This window comes from Raphanus sativus, chromosome 4, assembly GCF_000801105.2.
Source record: "Raphanus sativus cultivar WK10039 chromosome 4, ASM80110v3, whole genome shotgun sequence".
NCBI classification, from domain to species: Eukaryota; Viridiplantae; Streptophyta; class Magnoliopsida; order Brassicales; family Brassicaceae; genus Raphanus; species Raphanus sativus.
The window spans coordinates 45,427,316-45,446,056 of record NC_079514.1 but is presented as its reverse complement, the minus strand read 5'-3'; the positions used below and the strand labels follow the sequence as shown (position 1 = coordinate 45,446,056).

The window sequence follows — 18,741 nt, the reverse complement described above, 5'->3', positions numbered from 1 at the left end:
TAAGAAAGTTAAAAAAAAAAAGATCTTTCGTGAATCGCCAGCGGAGAATGAAGACGAGATGAAAACGGGCCTGGAAGAGGATGTTTAAAGTGAGTTCATGTTTATAGATTAGTTTTGGATAGTTGTATTAAAGCAAATAAGATTTCGGATATTAACCGGCGGTTGTTTTTGTAGTGGGAGACACCGGTGGTAGAGTAGCCGGATCAACGTTTGCTAGCGAGGTTGTTTGAAGCAGGCTTGTACCCAAGCAAGCGCTTGAATTGCTCCAGTGTAGACAATCTCTTATTTGTGATGGCATTCTTTATGGTACGCCTGAGATAGTTAGAATCCTTGGATCTTACTTTGGAAAACAGTTCAGTTCGCTGGCTAGGAGATGTACACAGAAGAAGTACGAACTGTGGACAGCGTTTGGTGTGCTACCGAAGAGGTACTGAACTGCAGCTAGCTTATGTATACATGTACAACTACAAGGTCGTGTACACCTAAATATATTTGGATGTTTAATTACAAGGGTGTGTACAACTACAAATACTGTGTACACCTAAACCTTTTTCTGTGCACAACATTTCATTAAAACTTAAAGGTGGTTACACTCCATAAAGGAGAAATTGCTCCAGAACTGGACAACATGAAAATTAAGATACAACCACATTGACACTACAACATATAAGATAAAAAGATTTGATAGGAGCAGAGGAATTACGAAGCAATGTTCCAATTCCTTAGGGAGACAAGGTGGTGAGAATCTGAGAACACATTCAGAGATATAAATAGTGTTCTGTTTTGATAACGTCAACATGTACACATAATTTCGATTGTCCACATGTACATATAATTTTGATTCTCCACATGTACACTAATTCACAAAACTTTTGCATAAACACATTCTAGATGATAGAATTTGTTTCTTTTACCAATGCGACCAGTTTTCATACCATAATTATGTGTACATGTTGGGGTTATCAAAACAGAACACTACTCTTATAAAAAATTCCAATCGTTTGTGAAACTTGCTACACATAATTTTGACAGTCCACATGTACATTAATTCACAAAAGCTTACGTGTACACTGGATAATTTTTTATATACATTTGCATAAACACATTGTATATGAAGAATTTGCTTCTTGACCAATGTGACCAGTTTTCATGCCATAACGAGCAAGCACTTTGAGTGCAGACTGAGCATAAGGACCATGTGGACACGCGTGAAACAGAGAAAAAAATTAGTCTTGTGGATCCTCTATGTCTTGGTGCAGAACTATGTGCTCATCAACGCAATGTCTTCTGCGCTAAGACCCACACCCAATCTTCTGAGCTTAAATGGAAGAATGCACACTAGAATGCAGTGTCCTTGAAACATATCAAAAGCAATAAAAGGTTTATCAAAATCTTGTTCATTTAATTTACTCTTTACTTCTGTTTCTGAATAACATACTACTAAACTCAAGAAGATGATGTTACCTGAAAAAATTGATCATCTATATTTTCGAGTTCTGGTCAATGTCAAGTTGCATATGATGTGCCCATCTCTCTGCTATATCAAATCAAGAGATTCTGACTCCAGAAAACCAGCCAACTCACTCTCCTTTCAAGGGTCTGCAACGAAGATGCCATGAGATTAAGCAAGAACCTGTCAAAGAAAAACGCCTGTGATATAGAGTATAGACATTACAATCATGTTGGCCGATTTGCCAAAATCTAAACCCAAAGAGAGAAACTTTAGAAGGTTTAAACATGAATTTCATGTTAGTAGGAAAAAAATACAGAGAAACAAAAATCTAAATTTACCATGAGTTCTTTGTAAAATCTCGTGAGATGTCCAAAAACCCAAGAGATATCTCTCTCTGTAAAACAGATAAATCAAATTTTCTGAACTTTTCTCTCTTCTCTGTTTTGATGCAAAATAGATGATTGTTTCTCATCGTCGGAGGAGCTTCGGTTTTGACATAAGCAAAGTCGCTACAGCTAAGATTAAACTGATAACACGATGTCAGACAGATTGGTGGTGAGCAACAGTTATGATTTTGGCAAATTTTACCAAAAAATTGGATTCAAAATTTTCCTGGACATGAAGTCAGATCTGAATCTGAGAGTGGGAAAAAGTGAGAGAAATAAAGAAAGATATGAACCATCGTTGATAATTGGGAAAATAAGATACTAAAGAAGAGATATGAGGAGAGGGAAGAGAGGAGAAACTAGGTTTTGACATATATACATATATATATATATTAAAAATTGTTACAAAGAAACTAATTAGTTAGAGAATAATGGAAGAAAGTATGGAATAGTTAGAGAAAGTGTGTCAAGAGAAGAAAGTGACTTATAGTGACATATTAAATCAAAAAGTGACTCAAGATGTAATTTTTTCTTAAACAAGGGTACAAAAATAAAATGTATTACCTAAATAATTTAAATATTCTGTAGAATATACAAGAGAAAACAAAATGAGAAACATATAATCATATCTCCAAAAGCAATTAACAAAATAACCAATAAATCTTTGTACAATTACTGATATTGAAAGAATGAGCTACACACATATCTTTTATTTTCTAAAATAGGGTATTTTATTTCCACTATATAGATATATGTGCGTTGCCAAAAAAAAAAGATATATGTGCATACATGCTTATATCATTGTAGGAAAATATTGCTATATTTGTTAACTAATCATCCCTAATGTAAAAGAAAAATCTTGGAAGCTACAATTGCTGATGTGTCAGGTTATTTCTCTAACTAACAGAAGACACTAATGATTAGAAACAAAAACGCTAACAAGAATATACGATCCACTAATTTTAAGAACCAGTTTTATTTGTAAATAACAAACTTCTATTTTATATATGTTTCATCCTTATCATGAAAATATTCTCATTCATCATTCTTTGTCATCTTTTATTTGATATATATAGTGAAAAATCATCACCACATTAGATAACATCACTTTAATTTTATTCAAGCTTCTATCTCAAAATTTCAATTACGATATTAATTACGAATATATGCTAACAGTCAGATAATAAATGGGTAATTACATATTAATGATTTGTTACTTTATTTTGAATATATCTTTTTCTAAGAAAAATAGTTACAAATATACTGACTAGTTAAATAATTTATGACAATCATTAAAATACATGGATTACTGTTTGTCTAGTCAAATGGTAAGAAAATTAAATTATAAAGATTTTTCACTATTTAAGTATTATGTAGATTTTTTGCTATTATTTGATATTTGATATATCTATATATATATGTGTGTGTGTGAGATCACAACGGGTTGGAACTTGGAAGAGTTTGGGGTTGCTTCTTGGACAACAATGTCTCTTTTTTTCAATCAATTTGCAGAACTCTTTGTAAGTTTTTTACCAGTCACTGTCAACAGAATCCAAACTGTTTTGCTATGTTTCCTTGTGATAATTCTGTAGTTTCAGGTAGATGAAGAAGGAGAAGAAGATCACAAGGCTCGCTTCTTCTTCGCTTCATCTCCACAGAAGCAAACACCTTATATGATACTTCAAGGAGACAAAGTAGGAGATTCTTCTTCAGAAGCGGGAAAAATTGTTATAAACTTCAAGTTATATACTTGATCTGAGTAAGGAAGAGATCATCGAAGTTACACACAAGACATTTCCAAAGTTGTTGTATGAAGGATCACGAGTAATTGGAAGCTCACGTGGCTGGACAGCTTTTATAAGCAAACATGATGGAACTGTCTATCTAAGCAACGTGTTCAATCTCGCGTCCTCTAGAGTCATTGCTCTGCCTTCACTTTCTGATCCTTTGCGTCTTCGATCCACTGCGATCGTAAATTTCTCTGTATCTTCTCCTCCTGACGAAGATGATGGTTATGCCGTGTTCGTCAAGTTCTTAGGCAGTAACCTCTATTACTGTAGGCCTAACCGGGACTCACAATGGACAAAAATGGAGATTGAAGGATCCCATGTAAACTTATGTGATGTCATTTATTCCCCAAGAAACCGAATGTTGTTCCTTGTTATAGTAGGAGCACGTTACTTGCTTTCTTTTGATGTCAACATGGAGACGAGGTATACGATTTTGAACATGAGAAACTTGCCAAAGATGCCACAATCCGAGTGGGAATTGTTGGCTTTGTGCTGCAAGAGTGAGCACATGGTTGAGTCGTCTTGTGGCAAATGTTTCATAGTGCGAAGGTACTACTTACTATTTGAATAACTAAATTAACTAATTAAAGACAATAACTAATAACATTCGTGCAGGTATGTGGAGACATATGACGACAACGAAATTATATTCAAGAAAACCAAGAGATTCATGGTGTTTCTGCTAGATAAAAAAGTGAAAGACGGAGAAATTACTGCTAGATACACTAAAGACATTGGAGATCTCTGCATATTTTTTGGTACTAATGAAACGTTTTGTGTGGAGGCAAGCAAGTATCATGGACTTAAGCCTAACTCAATATATTACATAGGATATGGTTATGGTGTTTACGATATCGGTTCTGGAATATTCCATCATTTTCCTTCATATATGCCTTTCAGTTCGCCTCTTTGTCTCTTACCCTTCTTATCTAATCTTCATGTTTAATATCCTTTTTTAGTACATCCTTTTTGGATGTTTATAAAGATTGTGTTTGGTGCTTCATGTTTGGCATGTACTCTGCAAAATCAGTTTTGTTTCCTATATATAGGGCTGAGAACTGCAACCATTAATTTTGATTCGATGTGATTCGATTTGAAAAGTCCGGATATTTTTAAGTCTTAGAAGCAAAACAAATATTAAAAATCATTATCTACTAAAAACAAAAAGTCACAAATATTAAAAAAAAATAGATTTGGATATCCGATCCGCTTTGAATTTTATTCAAGTATATATATATATATATATATATATATATGTACCATTAAATATTGAAGTTTAATCGCATAATTTATATAACTATTATTTTAACATAAAACTTTATTAGTTTATTTGTTAAATTAATTATAGAAGTATTAAATTAAGAAAGAAATATAATATTTTTAACAACCTATAATTCTTCTATAATCTTATATTTTATAAGAACATTTAATTATTTTTTAAAAAAAATTGAAACTATTACGTATAATTTCACTATTATTTTATATTCTGCATTATGTAAGATATTTTTGAAGACAAACTTGTATGTTTTTTGTAAATTTATTTGTATTGTACAAAGTGGATAAGATATCCGTAATTATCCACAAATATCTGTAATTTTTCCAGACATCCTGGAAATCGGATATCAATATTTTCCGAAGTAAAGCAATTCGAAAAATTGGATATTCGTAAAATACGAAACAAATCTCAATAAAAATTATGGTAATATTAGATTCGCGTCCACCCATATACGTATATATAAAGACGGTTAATGTAAGGAAAATATGTAAAATACAAACATTTACTAATATCCAAGGATCTAAGTCTAGAGGTGGGCATTTTTGTTTAGTTCTGGATTCGGTTTGGGCTTGGTTCGGTTTGATTTATTTCGCTCTAAGAAAACTTAAACCAAAATCAATCTAAATTAGTTTTGTTTGCTTTGTGTTCAGTTTGGTTCAGTTTGGGTTTTACCCGGATCCAAACCTGTATCCACGGGTCTACGAATAAAATATCCAGTAGATTAATCTATATATACTTGTACATGTACCTGAACCTGTAATTTCGGGTCGGTTCCGATTTGGGTTTTCGGGTCCAGATTAAAATGCCCAGACCTACCGTAAATCATCATCCAACTCAGGAATTTGGTTGATAGCATCCCAAAAATTGTTAGCTTTGTCCTCAGCTTCTTTCTCTTGAGCTTCTTTTTCCCATCGTTTATATATCATGCCAAAGATTTGGCTACTGATTTCTGTCAATTTTCACAAGCCTTATCTAAATAAGAATCAGTTCTGACTTTCTTTTTTGGGGGAAAATTTTCTCCCGTACTTTTTTCTGATGAAGAAAAAACTCTGTTTTCATAACGTTGTTAGTGTTTATATCTTATCCACTATTCATCATTTGGACAAAACTTATATCATTTTCCCTCTCAGTCTCCAATTTGGGAGTTAAAAGGATCAACATCATCACCTAACCCCAGAGCATTCTGCCCAGTTGCAGTGTTTTATCCAAATATCATTTGTAACTCCTCAAAATCTTCAAATGAACCCTCACGCAAGTATTTATTATTGGGATTAGAAAATAAAAATATCAGTACAATAAGAATCATACATATAATCAATATCAAAATATTCATAGTTTTCTAGATATAGACCTTTGAAACCAAGGAAATGTAGTTAACTCAAAGCATACAATGTTTGTTTATTCATGTTAACTCGAAATCAATGAAGCTTCTTTGGGATAAAATTACATCCGCATAAAAGTGAGGAAAAAAAAAAGAAGGAATAAAAAACAGGCATGGCTGGAGGGGGAACTTGCCCCCAAATCTTGAAATATAATATGAAGAGAACAAAAACTTTGTGGTGACAGAAGTCTTTTCTCCTGCAATGAAATAAGTTAACTGGTTGCCAAACCAACTCCACTAAGAATCGAGGCACCATTTTCTTCAAAGCTCCCTACACTTACTTTTTGGCCTTTTGCTTCTTCCTATCCAAAGATGTTAATCCAGCACCTAACCCTGCAGGAGCCACGTTCGCTGTCTTCCCGTTTTCAGAGGTTCCTTTCTTCTCTTCTACCTTTGCCTCTCCATTTTCCCCACTCTTCTTAGAAGATTCGGCGGTTCCTGGATTGATGAGTTGAGCGATCTGTGGTGGCACTTGAACACCACTATGGGGACGAACAAGTAGCCCCTTAGCAGCTGCTTTCTTCCTAACTTCAGCTGCAGCACGAGCAGCTCTTTCATCAAAACCTCTGCCCCGTGGTTGAGCCTCTCCGAGAACAGCCGCGTTAGACCTCTCTGCCGCTGCTGCGTCTTTGAACGCCTGTATCAGGTCAGGACGTGCCTGTTTGATACCAATTTTGTAAAATATTACAACATAGTTTCAGCGTAAATACGGGAGAAACCAAAACTACAAGTGAGATACCTTCAAGAGATCGATAGCCTTTTGTGTGTTGGCCGCAGTGGCTGCCAGTCCTTTCTGCTTCTGTGCAGTTTTCTGAAGAAAACCTCAAACCAAAAACATGAGAAACATAAAAAGAATGTATACATAAATAACGGGGTCGTACTCTGTTACTATTGTTGCACAAACCTGATCCTCACGCATCTCGAAAGTCTTTATCCAGGTTTGAGAGTCTTTTGTCCTGGGATCATCCTCTCCCAGTTGTTTGACAAGTATATCATAGGTTTTCTTCTCATGCTGAGCCAAAACAAAACAGTTGCTTCAAAAGATGATTCAAACATAACAGAGGCTTCGAAAGCCTTATGGAAGTTGTGATACCTGCTGAGAGAGCTTGAATAAACCCATACTGTTGCACGCAATAGCAAGAGCGTGGTAGCATACTGCAGTCTGAATATGTTCAGGGCCGAGAAGTCTCTCATTTTTCTTCAAAGCGTCTTGAAGATAACGCAGAGCTGTGTCCATTTTTCCCATGTCTTGATACATCATGGCAACATTTATAAATGTGGCTGCAACATCGGGATGATCAGGGCCAGATGAAAGGCCAAGTAACAGCAAGGCACGGCCCATGTTCTGTAGAGCAAGTTCTGTCTGGTTCAGCCCATGGTAGAAAAGAGCCATATTGCCATAGCTGCAGTGCAGATACCCCAACACGTAAGTAACATATATCAAACCAGAGAAGAAAAACAAGAGGGCATTGCAAGACATTCAACTAATGAATGGCGGGAGAGAAACAACATTCAGTTAAATTATATTCAGTAGCAGGATGTCTCGTCGGGCAAGTCAAATGCTGAAAGTATATCAATTCAACCTTGTAGCTTGAACAAGTTATAGTAATAAAAGATAAATAGTTGATACCTGTGAGCAGTATCAGGATGGTCCAAACCAAGGCATCGCTCATTTATGATTAATTCCTTGTGTTGCTGCATTATGGCCCCAGCCACATCCCCTGCGTGGTACAAAACCATGGCTAGGTACCTGAAAAGCAAAGGAAATAAAAAAAAATTAGGGAAACTAAAGCGGAAACCCATAGATATTAATAACCTAAATCAAAACCTGAATAAATGCTTAATGGAACAACAGGCAGTCGAAAGCTTACCTGCAGCAGTTTGAAACTTCCCGGTGCATTGGACCAGTAACCTGGAAATCAGATGAACATGATCAGCAGATTTAATGTAAAAATATTTAGACAGTATATCAGATGCATAAACACACTACTTACCTGCTGAAGTATTGAAAACGCCTCTGAAAAGAACGTGTAGGATTCACTAAGCATGCCCTACAAGAGATTAGTGATTTTGGTAAAGACAAAGACAACAGTGTAATAGGCGGAAACTAAAACAACTAATTTGAAAAAGCATAGCTACCTCAGCCAGTTGCAGTTTCCCCATCTCGATGAGATTTTTAGCCTCAGAGCATACAGGGACAGAGTGCTTAACAACAGGCCGAAGATCCAATACATCTGTCGCATCAAAAGGCGAGGTGGCATCAAAGTCATATTTGCGAGCAGCAACACTGATGCCAACCTGTTAACAGAAAGACAAAAACAATTAATAACAATAACTAACTGGAATTGGTAACTAAAAGTCTGAAGGAAGAAGATATGTGTCTTCTCTACTTACCTTTTGGCAAAGGTTGCGGAGAACATGTACTTTTTTAACTGTAGTTCTTGACAGGTCGGTCAACTCAAACTGAAAATAAGCTCACATTAGCTTCAGGTGCTTATAGTAGGTTAAACAAAATGTAACTGACTAATGCTTAAGTTGATCATGATTATTATACCTCATACTTGGCTTTCGCAAATTCCTGAATCTCAGACCATAGCATGTTGGAATCAACCATCATATACGATGAAAGAGTCTTCTTTGCAGAAGCTTTGCCTTTCCCCCTTCCTTGACTCTTCTTGGTGATCGATTGGTCCTGTCCAAATTCAACGGCCAGTATAGCATCATACGTTAATCAGAAAGAAATAGTATGGTTTGTTTCTGATCAATTTTATTGACTGCTTAAAAGAACTGAAAAATTATAATTCAAGAAAAAACAAGGAGCTATAGACAGACTCTGATGGTGCACACAAACCTTCTTTTGATTTTTAGCATGCAAGTTGTTGGTGCTAGCTTTTCCCGCAGCAACATTTCCGAAGAAACAATTGAAGAAATGTGAGACTGCTGCGCCAATATCGTGATCCTCTATATCTCTTAGAATGTTCTGAATAACCATGTAAAAACTTTAAGGAGCTTGTCCACTGAATGAAACCATAACTCTTGTTCAACCATATATTGTCGTACGAATTTAACAGTCTTTATAACTACCTTGAGAACGTGCTTGGCGGATCTGACGGTAATTTCATTCAGGCAAAGATCCCATAGATGAGGCAAATGCTTCACTCCGTTAGCAATCTGGTCATGTTACATCCATTGTTAATAAAATCAACCATGGAGATATTAGATATATATTATCAAATAAAAATGCATATGACAAACTTACTCTTCCTATGTAACGAACGTTAACACCATGAGAATGGAGCGCTTCAGTCAAAGTCTGACCATCCATTGGGGAAACTTCGAGAGTGCAAAGATCTTCTATGAATTTTGGAAGTACCACATCCACAAGGTACGAGCTAACTTTCTTCACATTTTCTTCATCCGAAGAAATCTCCTGGTTAACCCCCAAAAGATAATATTCAAATCAGTTAAACAAAAATTAAAACATAGTTTTAAGGCAAAGCACTTATAAGTAACATAGCATACCTCTTCTGTGCCACCTAATTTGAAGTCAGTGAAAACATTAGGGTTAAATGATATTTCATTACATAGTTTGGAAATTTCAGCGGCTGCAGAATCGGCGGTGGCATTTTGCTTTTCTGTAACAGTTTTCTGCAGATAAAACATAGATATCAGCAATTACGGTGTCCTACAGCTGAAATACAGCTTATCTCAAGACATTTCTATCTGGCATTAGGAAGCAAGGATGGGGGAAAATTTCAACGCACAAGATTAGAGGAATGTAGTAGCTAACTATCCATATTGTTTACTAACATAAATGTTGTTATTTTCATCACTGTTACAGAGGCCAATCCGACATGGTATTTTGGCAGCCAGCTTTTTCACTTGACAAACATTCAAGGAGGGAAGCAAATACCTCAGTAGTTGAAGCTCCGTTTTCATCTCCATGGATCAATTCATCACCAGTTTTAGAAGTAGCAACACTAACATCAGAAGGATCAGAAACAATATCCGTCGCTTCAGCAGTCTTGGTGTTACATTTTGATTTCTCCAGAGCTTCGGCCTTCATCATAAACATATATTAATCATTACCTGTTATAGGAATACTCAAGGGAATATGTATCTAAGGGATGATGAATATGTACCTGGCAAAATGATGTGATCAGTTCTGGTCTTAGGACACAAAAGCGTGACTCTGGACCCGTGTAATTGGCATCACGAGGTGTCACTCTCATCAAGTCCAATAGATAGTGTCTGTTATCACTTCCAACAATCCCCTTGCACTCTACTGGTGCAGCTAACTTGAAGACGTTCTCAGAAGCATCAATAACAACATGTTCCTTTATGTGAAGAAGCTTTGCAGCCTCTAACACCTGAAGAATATATTTTACAAACGGATCAGTACAAGAATTATCACATTAATGCTTACAAAATCCAACATCAAGAGAGAGAGAGTATATCAATTTACCTTAGCATGAAAATCTTCATTCCAGCAGATTTTCTTGCCATTATCCACTGAACCATACAAAAGCGCATCTGATTTATCTCCTTGAAGGATGCCTGGGAGAACACTCTAGAACATACATGAAACACATTGCAAGCTTTAAAAATACACACAAGGAGGATATGTACAATCTGAATATAAAGGACTTGGCAGTTTCAGTATAAGTACAAACCTGAGCAACAACCCTATGACCTCTGTAATCAATAATGGCCATTGCCAGATTATACAACCCCGAGACATCTGCTTCTTGATATAACTTTGTGCCTTTCAAGTCGTTGTTTGCAGAGGCATACGTTGCCTGCTCACTTTCAATAGGAGGCGCCTCATTACAGCTGTTAAGCTCTGCATTGTGTTCTCCACCGCATGTTTTGTCTTGGCATGGAACCTTTTCAGACGAGGACACTTTCTCAGTCACTGAAAGATCATTTGATAGACGCTTCTTGGATAGCTGTTCTATGTCGGCATCAACAGCAAAACTGAAAAAGATATTGTTGTGCACATACCTACAACAGATGAAAAATAACAAGTATTTAAAACTGAGACACTGTTGCAAACTACAAACACCTAAAGTTTAAACGTTCCAAGTCTTGTCTCCATTGTTAAGCAAAAAGAGATCCATTCAACTGACAAAATTTCATGACAAGCTGACACAAAACAAACGTACGATCTGACAGTAGAGAATTAATGATATAGGCCATAGGATTAACACTAACATGTGCAGACACTCTGGATCAGTTGGATTTATGGGTGGTATACATCGGCTGATTACACCAATTGCTCCATTAAGCGCCGCATCGACGAAGTCAGAAGACACTTTGTAAAGAGCCCTGTCACGTAAGATCCTGCCAAAAAAAAAAAAATTTCCAAAATGAAGCAGTCTAGAAAAGGGAACGGAAAAAAATCATTCTACCAAAAAAAAATCATTGTAGTAAAGTGTCACATGGTACCTCTCCTGAGGAGTACTGTGAGGGAACTCCCTGCAAGATTGCAACTCTTCGTTCCAATCTCTTTGCATACCGATCAGCTCACTACCATAGGAAATGGTCAGTGCTTCTTCTGCTCTCGCTGCATCGCGCTGGTGATCTGAGCAAGATACGAGAGCCTATGGTCAGATATAATAGCATTGAATCTTAAATTAACAGATTGTTTGTGGAAATGGGGAGAAAAGTCCGATTTATTTTCAACTTCCAAATACAACATGAACTTAATCCTAATGTATCGATAGTTGTGAGCAGAGGCGCATGTTCTATATATAAAGTAGGAAAATGAGTATACCGTGCATAAACAAGTAACAATTTGGACAACAAACTTCCAATATATATTAGTTCAAATAAATTAGCTAGACAAAAAAATATCACAACGAATATCCCTAACCCCAAAATATGACTTCAACATCAAGATGCAGCCGCAAAGAGACACAGACAAGAAAGAGTTCTAGGATCTATTACAAATAAGGAAACTAAGATCAAGGCAAAGCTTTCTTTTAAATCATAATCAGTCTGGGTGACATGTTAATATCTCAGAACCACAATCAGTGTTTAGAACTTGAAACGTAGAGAAACATCATTTAAAAGAAAAAAGTTAAGCTGGCCTCAGAAGGACGTAGCCAAGCTACTAAAACCAAACTACTGTGCAGCACGCAAAAGCATACTGTAAACAAATTCCGTATGTGCAAAAGTTGGTATGGACTCAAATGGTAATAAATTTGAACTCACCGGGAACAGGAAATGGTCTTAGCCATGAGTGTGGTGGCAAAAGTGACTGGACATTTTCAAAGGGATGTGCAGATGCTTTCTTTTCCATGACCTCACGGAAAGCTTTTGTAGTGAAAGGAAAAAAAAATTGTAGAAAAGTAACAAACTGAATGATAACTATCAAGTCAGTAATAAATAAACTAAGAAAAATTACAAATACACTGGTTCTCACCTTTTTTAAACTTAGAGCTAAGTTTTTGCAATAATCCTATGAGAGTGGCAGTTTCGAACCCAGATTTACTCGGTTTTGGATCGAGAATACTCCCTGAGCTAGAATTAACGTAAAACGCCTTTGTGGTACCGGTGATGCAGTACTTGTTACCTTCCAGCGTCACAACATCCAAATAGATTAGGTCTCCTACAAGCCTGTCACAAACAAACTTATTAGATACAAACAGTATGATAAAAGTAGCTGAGTTTATTACCTCAACATATGTTAAAAGCAGCTGATTTATACCTTCTGTGGCTTGGAGGAGGGTTGAAGGATGAGAAGACAATGCTCTCCACACACTTGATCTCTTCCGATGAAGAATTTATCAACTTATCGAGAGAAGCGGGTACATCTTTCATGAAACCAGGAGAATCAAGCTCAGGGACGTTTGGTTTGTCTGTTTCAAACATGGGTACATAAATAAATCCTTCAAAAGTGCATGGAAAACACTAAAAAGAATAAGATTCAAATCTGAAACCTCCGGGATTCTGAGCTTTGTTCGCTGCAGCAGCAGCATCATGCTTCAAGGCAAGTGTTGTTGACAAGGAAGAGTGGAGGGTGGAAAGCGAAAGGAGATCTCTAGCTCGGTGAACGTGAGCCCTGATAGACCTATCATCGTACACCGCTGTAGAAAGAAAAGAAAGAAAGAAGGAAATTAAGGTCAGCTGCCAACAACCTATAGCAAACGAAAGAAATACAATCCTTACCGGGAATCATTTCTAAGGAACAACCACCAGTGGTGATGTCAGCAACTTCAGAGATCTCATTGTAATCTTCAAGATGGTGAGTCTCCCCATCCTTAGTCCGGAGCAAGAGCTCGTAGCAGGTGAAGTAACAGGTCTCTGGGGCATCAAGAAGGAACTGCCTTATATCCATCACTGAGTCTCCAGGGTTCAACTGAAAAAAGAAAACATAATTCAATAAATTCGCATAGTATAAATAGATAAGGTAAAAGAAAGAAAGAAACTATTTGGAACTCACTTGAAGCTCCATTTTACCGCCACTCTGTGTTTTCACAGAAACAGGATAAAGATGAAGTTCACCTGTAAAAAAAGCAAAAGCATATTTAAAAAAAAAAAGAAAACTCTCCCACACAGCGAAAAATTAAGATACCTTTCCTAGAAAAGGCATAAAGAGCAAACCTTGCTTGGGTTGTTCATCGTTACTGGCTTCTTGCGACTCGCTTTCAGCAGCCACAGGAGCTGGAGGAGGAACTTCATTGGTTTCAGGCACCGCAGCTTCAACAGCATCATTGGCGGCTCCGTTATCGGGAGCAGGAGCATCGGATTGAGGAGCTGAGGCAGTGGAGTTGGGAGCAGAGCTCTGAGCCGCTCTCTTGGCCTTTGATTTGTTCGACTTCCCAGCCATTTCACCTAACAAGATTATCGCAACGGATTAAGATTTTGAATTCGATTCGATGTTATCATTCATTTGATTGAATCAGAAAGGGAGAAGAAGTCGTATATATAGAAATCAAGTGCGAGAGATGTAAGATAAGCAATAGACTAATGTTTATTTAGAGAGGATCTGGAAAGCGAGAGCTACCTTAACGGAGGCGACGGCGGAGAGAGTAGGAAAGGGATGAGGTTTAAGGAGGGTTGAACTGAATGAAAGAAGTGGCGGCTGATGATTTTCTCTGACTCCTAGTACTAGTACTAGTAGTAGGAGACACACACACACAAACCAATCACTTTCTTTGGGCTTTTTTTGTTGGGCCTTTTATGGGTTTTTTTACTTGGGAAGTAAGTACGTTATTAATTAGCAAATCATCTCTAGTTATAGAAAGTTAAGAATTAAGATTCCCACGTTATTTTATGGCTAGGTCAATTTGACAAACCGATGTGGATCCCGTAAACAGTAACCAGGCCAGCACCTTACTTAAAGTGTTTGTGGTCTTAAATAACGATTAGTCTTAATCCGTCTGTTGTACAACTAAGCTTTGTCTGTAAAGCTTTTGTCTTTTGACATAAAAGTCTGTAAAACTTTTGACATAAAAGTATCTTTTCCAAGTGTAACAGACAAGTATCTTTAGCTTCTTTTTTTATGTACTAGGTGATTGTCCCCGAATACGTAATATAAATCTTCTGTCTCCATAAGGGGAAAAATGCCATGTGTCATCATTATTTAATTTTTTTAATATTGTGTCATTAAAATTAATTATATGCAAATTTATTTAATTAAGATGTTGAGACTCAATTCCAGAATTTTTGACAACCAAGCCCAATATTTTACATACTTCTTTTTTTACTGTTATCGTGTATTCATATATATGTTCCACCTGCAAAACTTTTACTGAATTATAACGTTTCCGTGTCACTGAAACATGCTCATCAAGTCTGGATATCCCCCATGACATTGATTTTAAAAACTTTTTTCCTAATTTCATAGATACTAATAAATAGGAATGCAAATAATCAAACTTTTCCTGCTTCACCAGATTCAACATTTTGCTTCCTTACACACATATGCCGCCACAATGGTTTCATCCTACATCCTTCTTTCTAAGTTGAAGTTCGGTTGTTGCTCTGGAAAACATGCAATCTTAAAAAAGTAGAGGAGTTATGGGAGTTCACGAATGCCATCAAGAAATCTTATAACGATTGCAAATAAAAATCTTACAAAAATACAATTCATATAAATATTCAACAACAAATAAAATAGTTATATTCAAATAAAAAATAAAATACAATTTATAACGTTAAACTATTAATCTTAAAACAATAAATGCAAAGTTATTGAAATTTAATATGTTTTACATCAGAAACTTTACTATTATATACAAAACATACTATTGAAAAACACAAACACAAAATATATTAACCTATAACCTATTACGATATAACATAATAAAAACATTAAATAATGTTCTTAACAAATAGAGATGACCACATAATTACATCATCCAAAAAAATTTACTCAACAACAATAAATATCAAAAATTTTAAAAATTTAATACTAAGATTTAGGATTAAAAATACACTGTACCAACTTCGAATGTATCTTTACGATCAATACACATCTGATTGGTTAAATCGATATAGTCACAACTTCTTAATTTTGACAAATCCAGAGCGAGAAGAAACAAGCGGTTAATATAACACCTGTGATTATTTGAAATTATCATCATAAGCACCGCTCACAAAATATAATTCATAGAAATCAACCTAGAAAAGTCCAAAGCATCAAACTATTATAACACCTCCCCATCATCCCAATATACAAAACTAGGTCTGGGCATAAATCTCAAACCCGAACCCGATCCGAAGTAAGAATATCGGTTCAGTTACGGATCTAGCCAAAAACAAGATCAATTTCATTTACTTTGGGTTATCGGTTTGGTTCCATTTTAGCCGATAACTGAAGAGTAATCCGAGTTGAACCGAACAAATACAAAGCTGATAGTATAAAACGTGACAAAAAAATCATCATATTCCAAATGAGATGACGCAAAATAAAAAATAAATAAAAATGCAGTTTATATAACTAGCATAGATTTATCAATTTAAGTTTTTAGGCATCTTTACTATCATATCTAATTATTGATATATATATATATATATATATATATATATAATGTGAAAAGTAATATTTTCACAACATAATATATATATATATACACATATAAATATATATGTATAAACTCTAATTTAATATAATCATTGTAAGATGAAGTCCACATTTATAAATTTTCTAAATCATAATTTAAATTAATAAGTTTCAATTAAATAATAAACAATTCAGCTATTACACTTTCAAACTCTCATGCATATATTTCAACTTAAATTTTTTTCATGGTAACTTTGCAAAGACTACAATCAAATTAATAAATTCCATAAAATCATATACATATTTTATTTTCTAAAATACTGTTGAGAAATGTTCTAAATAATAAAACTATAGTCAAATCATAACAATATTAGCAAAACCGGCGCTACCCATAGTACTATATAAATCTTATATATTAAAACAGAAATCATGGCTTCATTCTAAAGCTGTCAAATGGGCCGTTCACAGCCCATTTGGGCAAAACCAACTGGACCATTTCGGGTTTGGTCTGTAATGGACGGGCCATATTGGACATGATCCATAAAAATGCCTAAGACCAAAAAAATCCATGTCCAAATGGACAGTCCATAGACACCCATTATATTTTTATTTATATTCATATTTACTCACAATGATTTATTTATTTGTACTTATATAAATTTTATAAAATCTGTAATTATTTATTTGTACTTATATAAATTTAATAAAATCTGTAATTATTTATTTATACTTATATAAATTTTATAAAATCTGTAATTATCATTATATGAAGTCTCAAACTCACAAATATCAAAAATTCAAAAGTCTCAAAGAACTCAAACATATAAAGTCTCAAGTTTCAAACATACGAAGTCTCAAAGAACTCAAACATATAAAGTCTCAAAGAATTCAAATGCATAAAGTCTCAAAGAATTCAAATGCATAAAGTCTCATAACAGATAGCACAAACGTTTGGAGTACACATGAAACAAACACTCAAACAGATAGCACAACTTCTTTGCGACCTCTGATTCCACAGCTTCACAGAAACTTGATCATCCTGCATTACAAACAAGACATCAAGTCATATAACAAGACATCAAGACACGAGAGTGGCATCATAACAAAGATTCAAACATATCATCTATACACTTAAACACAAGATAAGCACAAGACAACACAAGTCTGAATTTTTGGAGTTCAACGAATCATTAAAACACATGATCCAATACAGAGAGGCAAAGAATAACTAACCTGTTGACATTTCATCTCCTATCTCTTGAAATCCACGGAACCAGTTCCTTGCACTTAAGAGCTTGAACGTTTTGTGGGTAGGAGACAGCTTCGGTACTTGTTGAGGACTCGGCTGCCGATGCTAAAGGATGATTCCGATGCCACCATTGTGAGAGGGATGCTCAGCACATCGCAGGCCATTGAAGACAACTCTTTGAAGCGGCCTGCATTATCTTTCCAATATGATATAGCATCCAAACTTGAAAAGCTTTCCATATCAACCACTGGCTCATCCAAGTATATGTCTAATGGTGATTTCCCACTACCACCAGTCTTTTGAGAGAAGTAAGCATAAAAGCCATGTAAACAACAACAAACCAACGATCAGAGTCTGTCTTAAGGTTACAAGTCTACAACAAATCAACAAACGAACTCACTTCTCAGCTGTCTACGAGTCCTAAAAATGCAACCAGGTTTAAGCATGTCTACGAGTCTTAAGTTTCAACTTTCAAGCATGTCTACGAGTCTTAATAAGAAATCTGAAACAACTTTCAAGCATGTCTACAAGTACAGAAATCTGAAACAACGAGTCTACAAGTCTTAACTTCCAAGCATTTCTACAAGTCATACGTTTGTAATATACTTAAGAGTCAAGAAACTTACACCATATCCTGAAGGGATGTGTCGAGGAGCATGTGAAGTAGATGCACTAGTAGTGGCGCCTGTGTCTTTCTTATATTCTCCAAACAGCTTGACCAGCTTGCCACGAATATACACCAAGTTCAATTTGCAAGTTTCTGGATCTAGAATATTGTAACAATACTCTAGAAAAGCAAACTTAAGCCGAGGATCAAGAACTGCCGCAATTGCTAATATATCACTGAACTCTTCCCAATATTTGTTAAATTTCTCTTTCATAGCCTCCACCATTTCACGAATGACTCGATCCTCTGAATCTTCATTGGCAGATGCATTATCCACTGTCAGAGAAAATACTTTCTTCTCTAAGCCCCACTCTCTTAACAGCTCAGTCAGCTTAAGAGCTATGGCAACACCCGTGTGTGGAGGCGGAAAAGCACAGAAGGATATGATCTGCGTCTTCAAAACCCAATCTACATCCACGTAGTGTACTGTCAAACACATGTAGCCTTCTACTGTTATGGCTCTCCACAAATCTGTGGTTAAGCAAACTCTACCAGGGATTTTAGCCAAGACTGCCTTAAGCTTCTGT

At 35.7% G+C, this 18,741-nt stretch overlaps 1 protein-coding gene, 1 long non-coding RNA gene and 2 pseudogenes across 2 annotated transcripts; 1 reads left to right on the top strand and 3 right to left on the bottom strand.

Moving 5' to 3' along the window:
- Positions 1 to 968: 968 nt before the first annotated feature.
- On the bottom strand, positions 969 to 2,218 carry LOC130510405 (uncharacterized). Its single transcript, XR_008944048.1, has 3 exons — positions 1,792 to 2,218; positions 1,465 to 1,633; positions 969 to 1,353 (listed from the first exon to the last, which is right to left on the bottom strand). It is a non-coding gene; the product is annotated as an uncharacterized LOC130510405 (long non-coding RNA).
- Positions 2,219 to 3,140: 922 nt separating this feature from the next.
- LOC130511386 (uncharacterized) lies at positions 3,141 to 4,575 on the top strand (annotated as a pseudogene).
- Positions 4,576 to 5,717: 1,142 nt separating this feature from the next.
- LOC108829815 (uncharacterized protein At2g29880-like) lies at positions 5,718 to 6,238 on the bottom strand (annotated as a pseudogene).
- LOC108829814 (clustered mitochondria protein) lies at positions 6,193 to 14,399 on the bottom strand. The gene is made up of 28 exons (XM_018603402.2): positions 14,298 to 14,399; positions 13,895 to 14,125; positions 13,734 to 13,795; positions 13,460 to 13,649; positions 13,231 to 13,377; positions 12,999 to 13,149; positions 12,714 to 12,907; positions 12,503 to 12,604; positions 11,735 to 11,870; positions 11,501 to 11,629; positions 10,960 to 11,290; positions 10,752 to 10,856; positions 10,429 to 10,656; positions 10,200 to 10,346; positions 9,809 to 9,934; positions 9,546 to 9,716; positions 9,371 to 9,457; positions 9,138 to 9,266; positions 8,841 to 8,978; positions 8,681 to 8,749; positions 8,426 to 8,584; positions 8,281 to 8,337; positions 8,158 to 8,198; positions 7,917 to 8,036; positions 7,380 to 7,689; positions 7,191 to 7,298; positions 7,026 to 7,097; positions 6,193 to 6,944 (listed from the first exon to the last, which is right to left on the bottom strand). Exons 2-28 carry the CDS (start codon positions 14,118 to 14,120, stop codon positions 6,564 to 6,566), a joined length of 4,116 nt encoding a protein of 1,371 aa, XP_018458904.1. The 5' UTR covers positions 14,121 to 14,125; positions 14,298 to 14,399; the 3' UTR covers positions 6,193 to 6,563.
- Between the last annotated feature and the right edge of the window lie 4,342 nt (positions 14,400 to 18,741).

What these genes read in the sequence shown, in the direction of transcription:
- LOC108829814 (XM_018603402.2), bottom strand. Translation starts at nt 14,120, where the DNA reads ATGGCTGGGAAGTCGAACAAATCAAAGGCCAAGAGAGCGGCTCAGAGC. An exon ending in CCTCCTCCAAGCCACAGAAG is followed by an intron (nt 12,908 to 12,998) that starts GTATAAATCAGC and finishes TGTTTGTGACAG; the next exon opens with GCTTGTAGGAGACCTAATCT. An exon ending in TTGCGAAAGCCAAGTATGAG is followed by an intron (nt 8,750 to 8,840) that starts GTATAATAATCA and finishes GCTTATTTTCAG; the next exon opens with TTTGAGTTGACCGACCTGTC.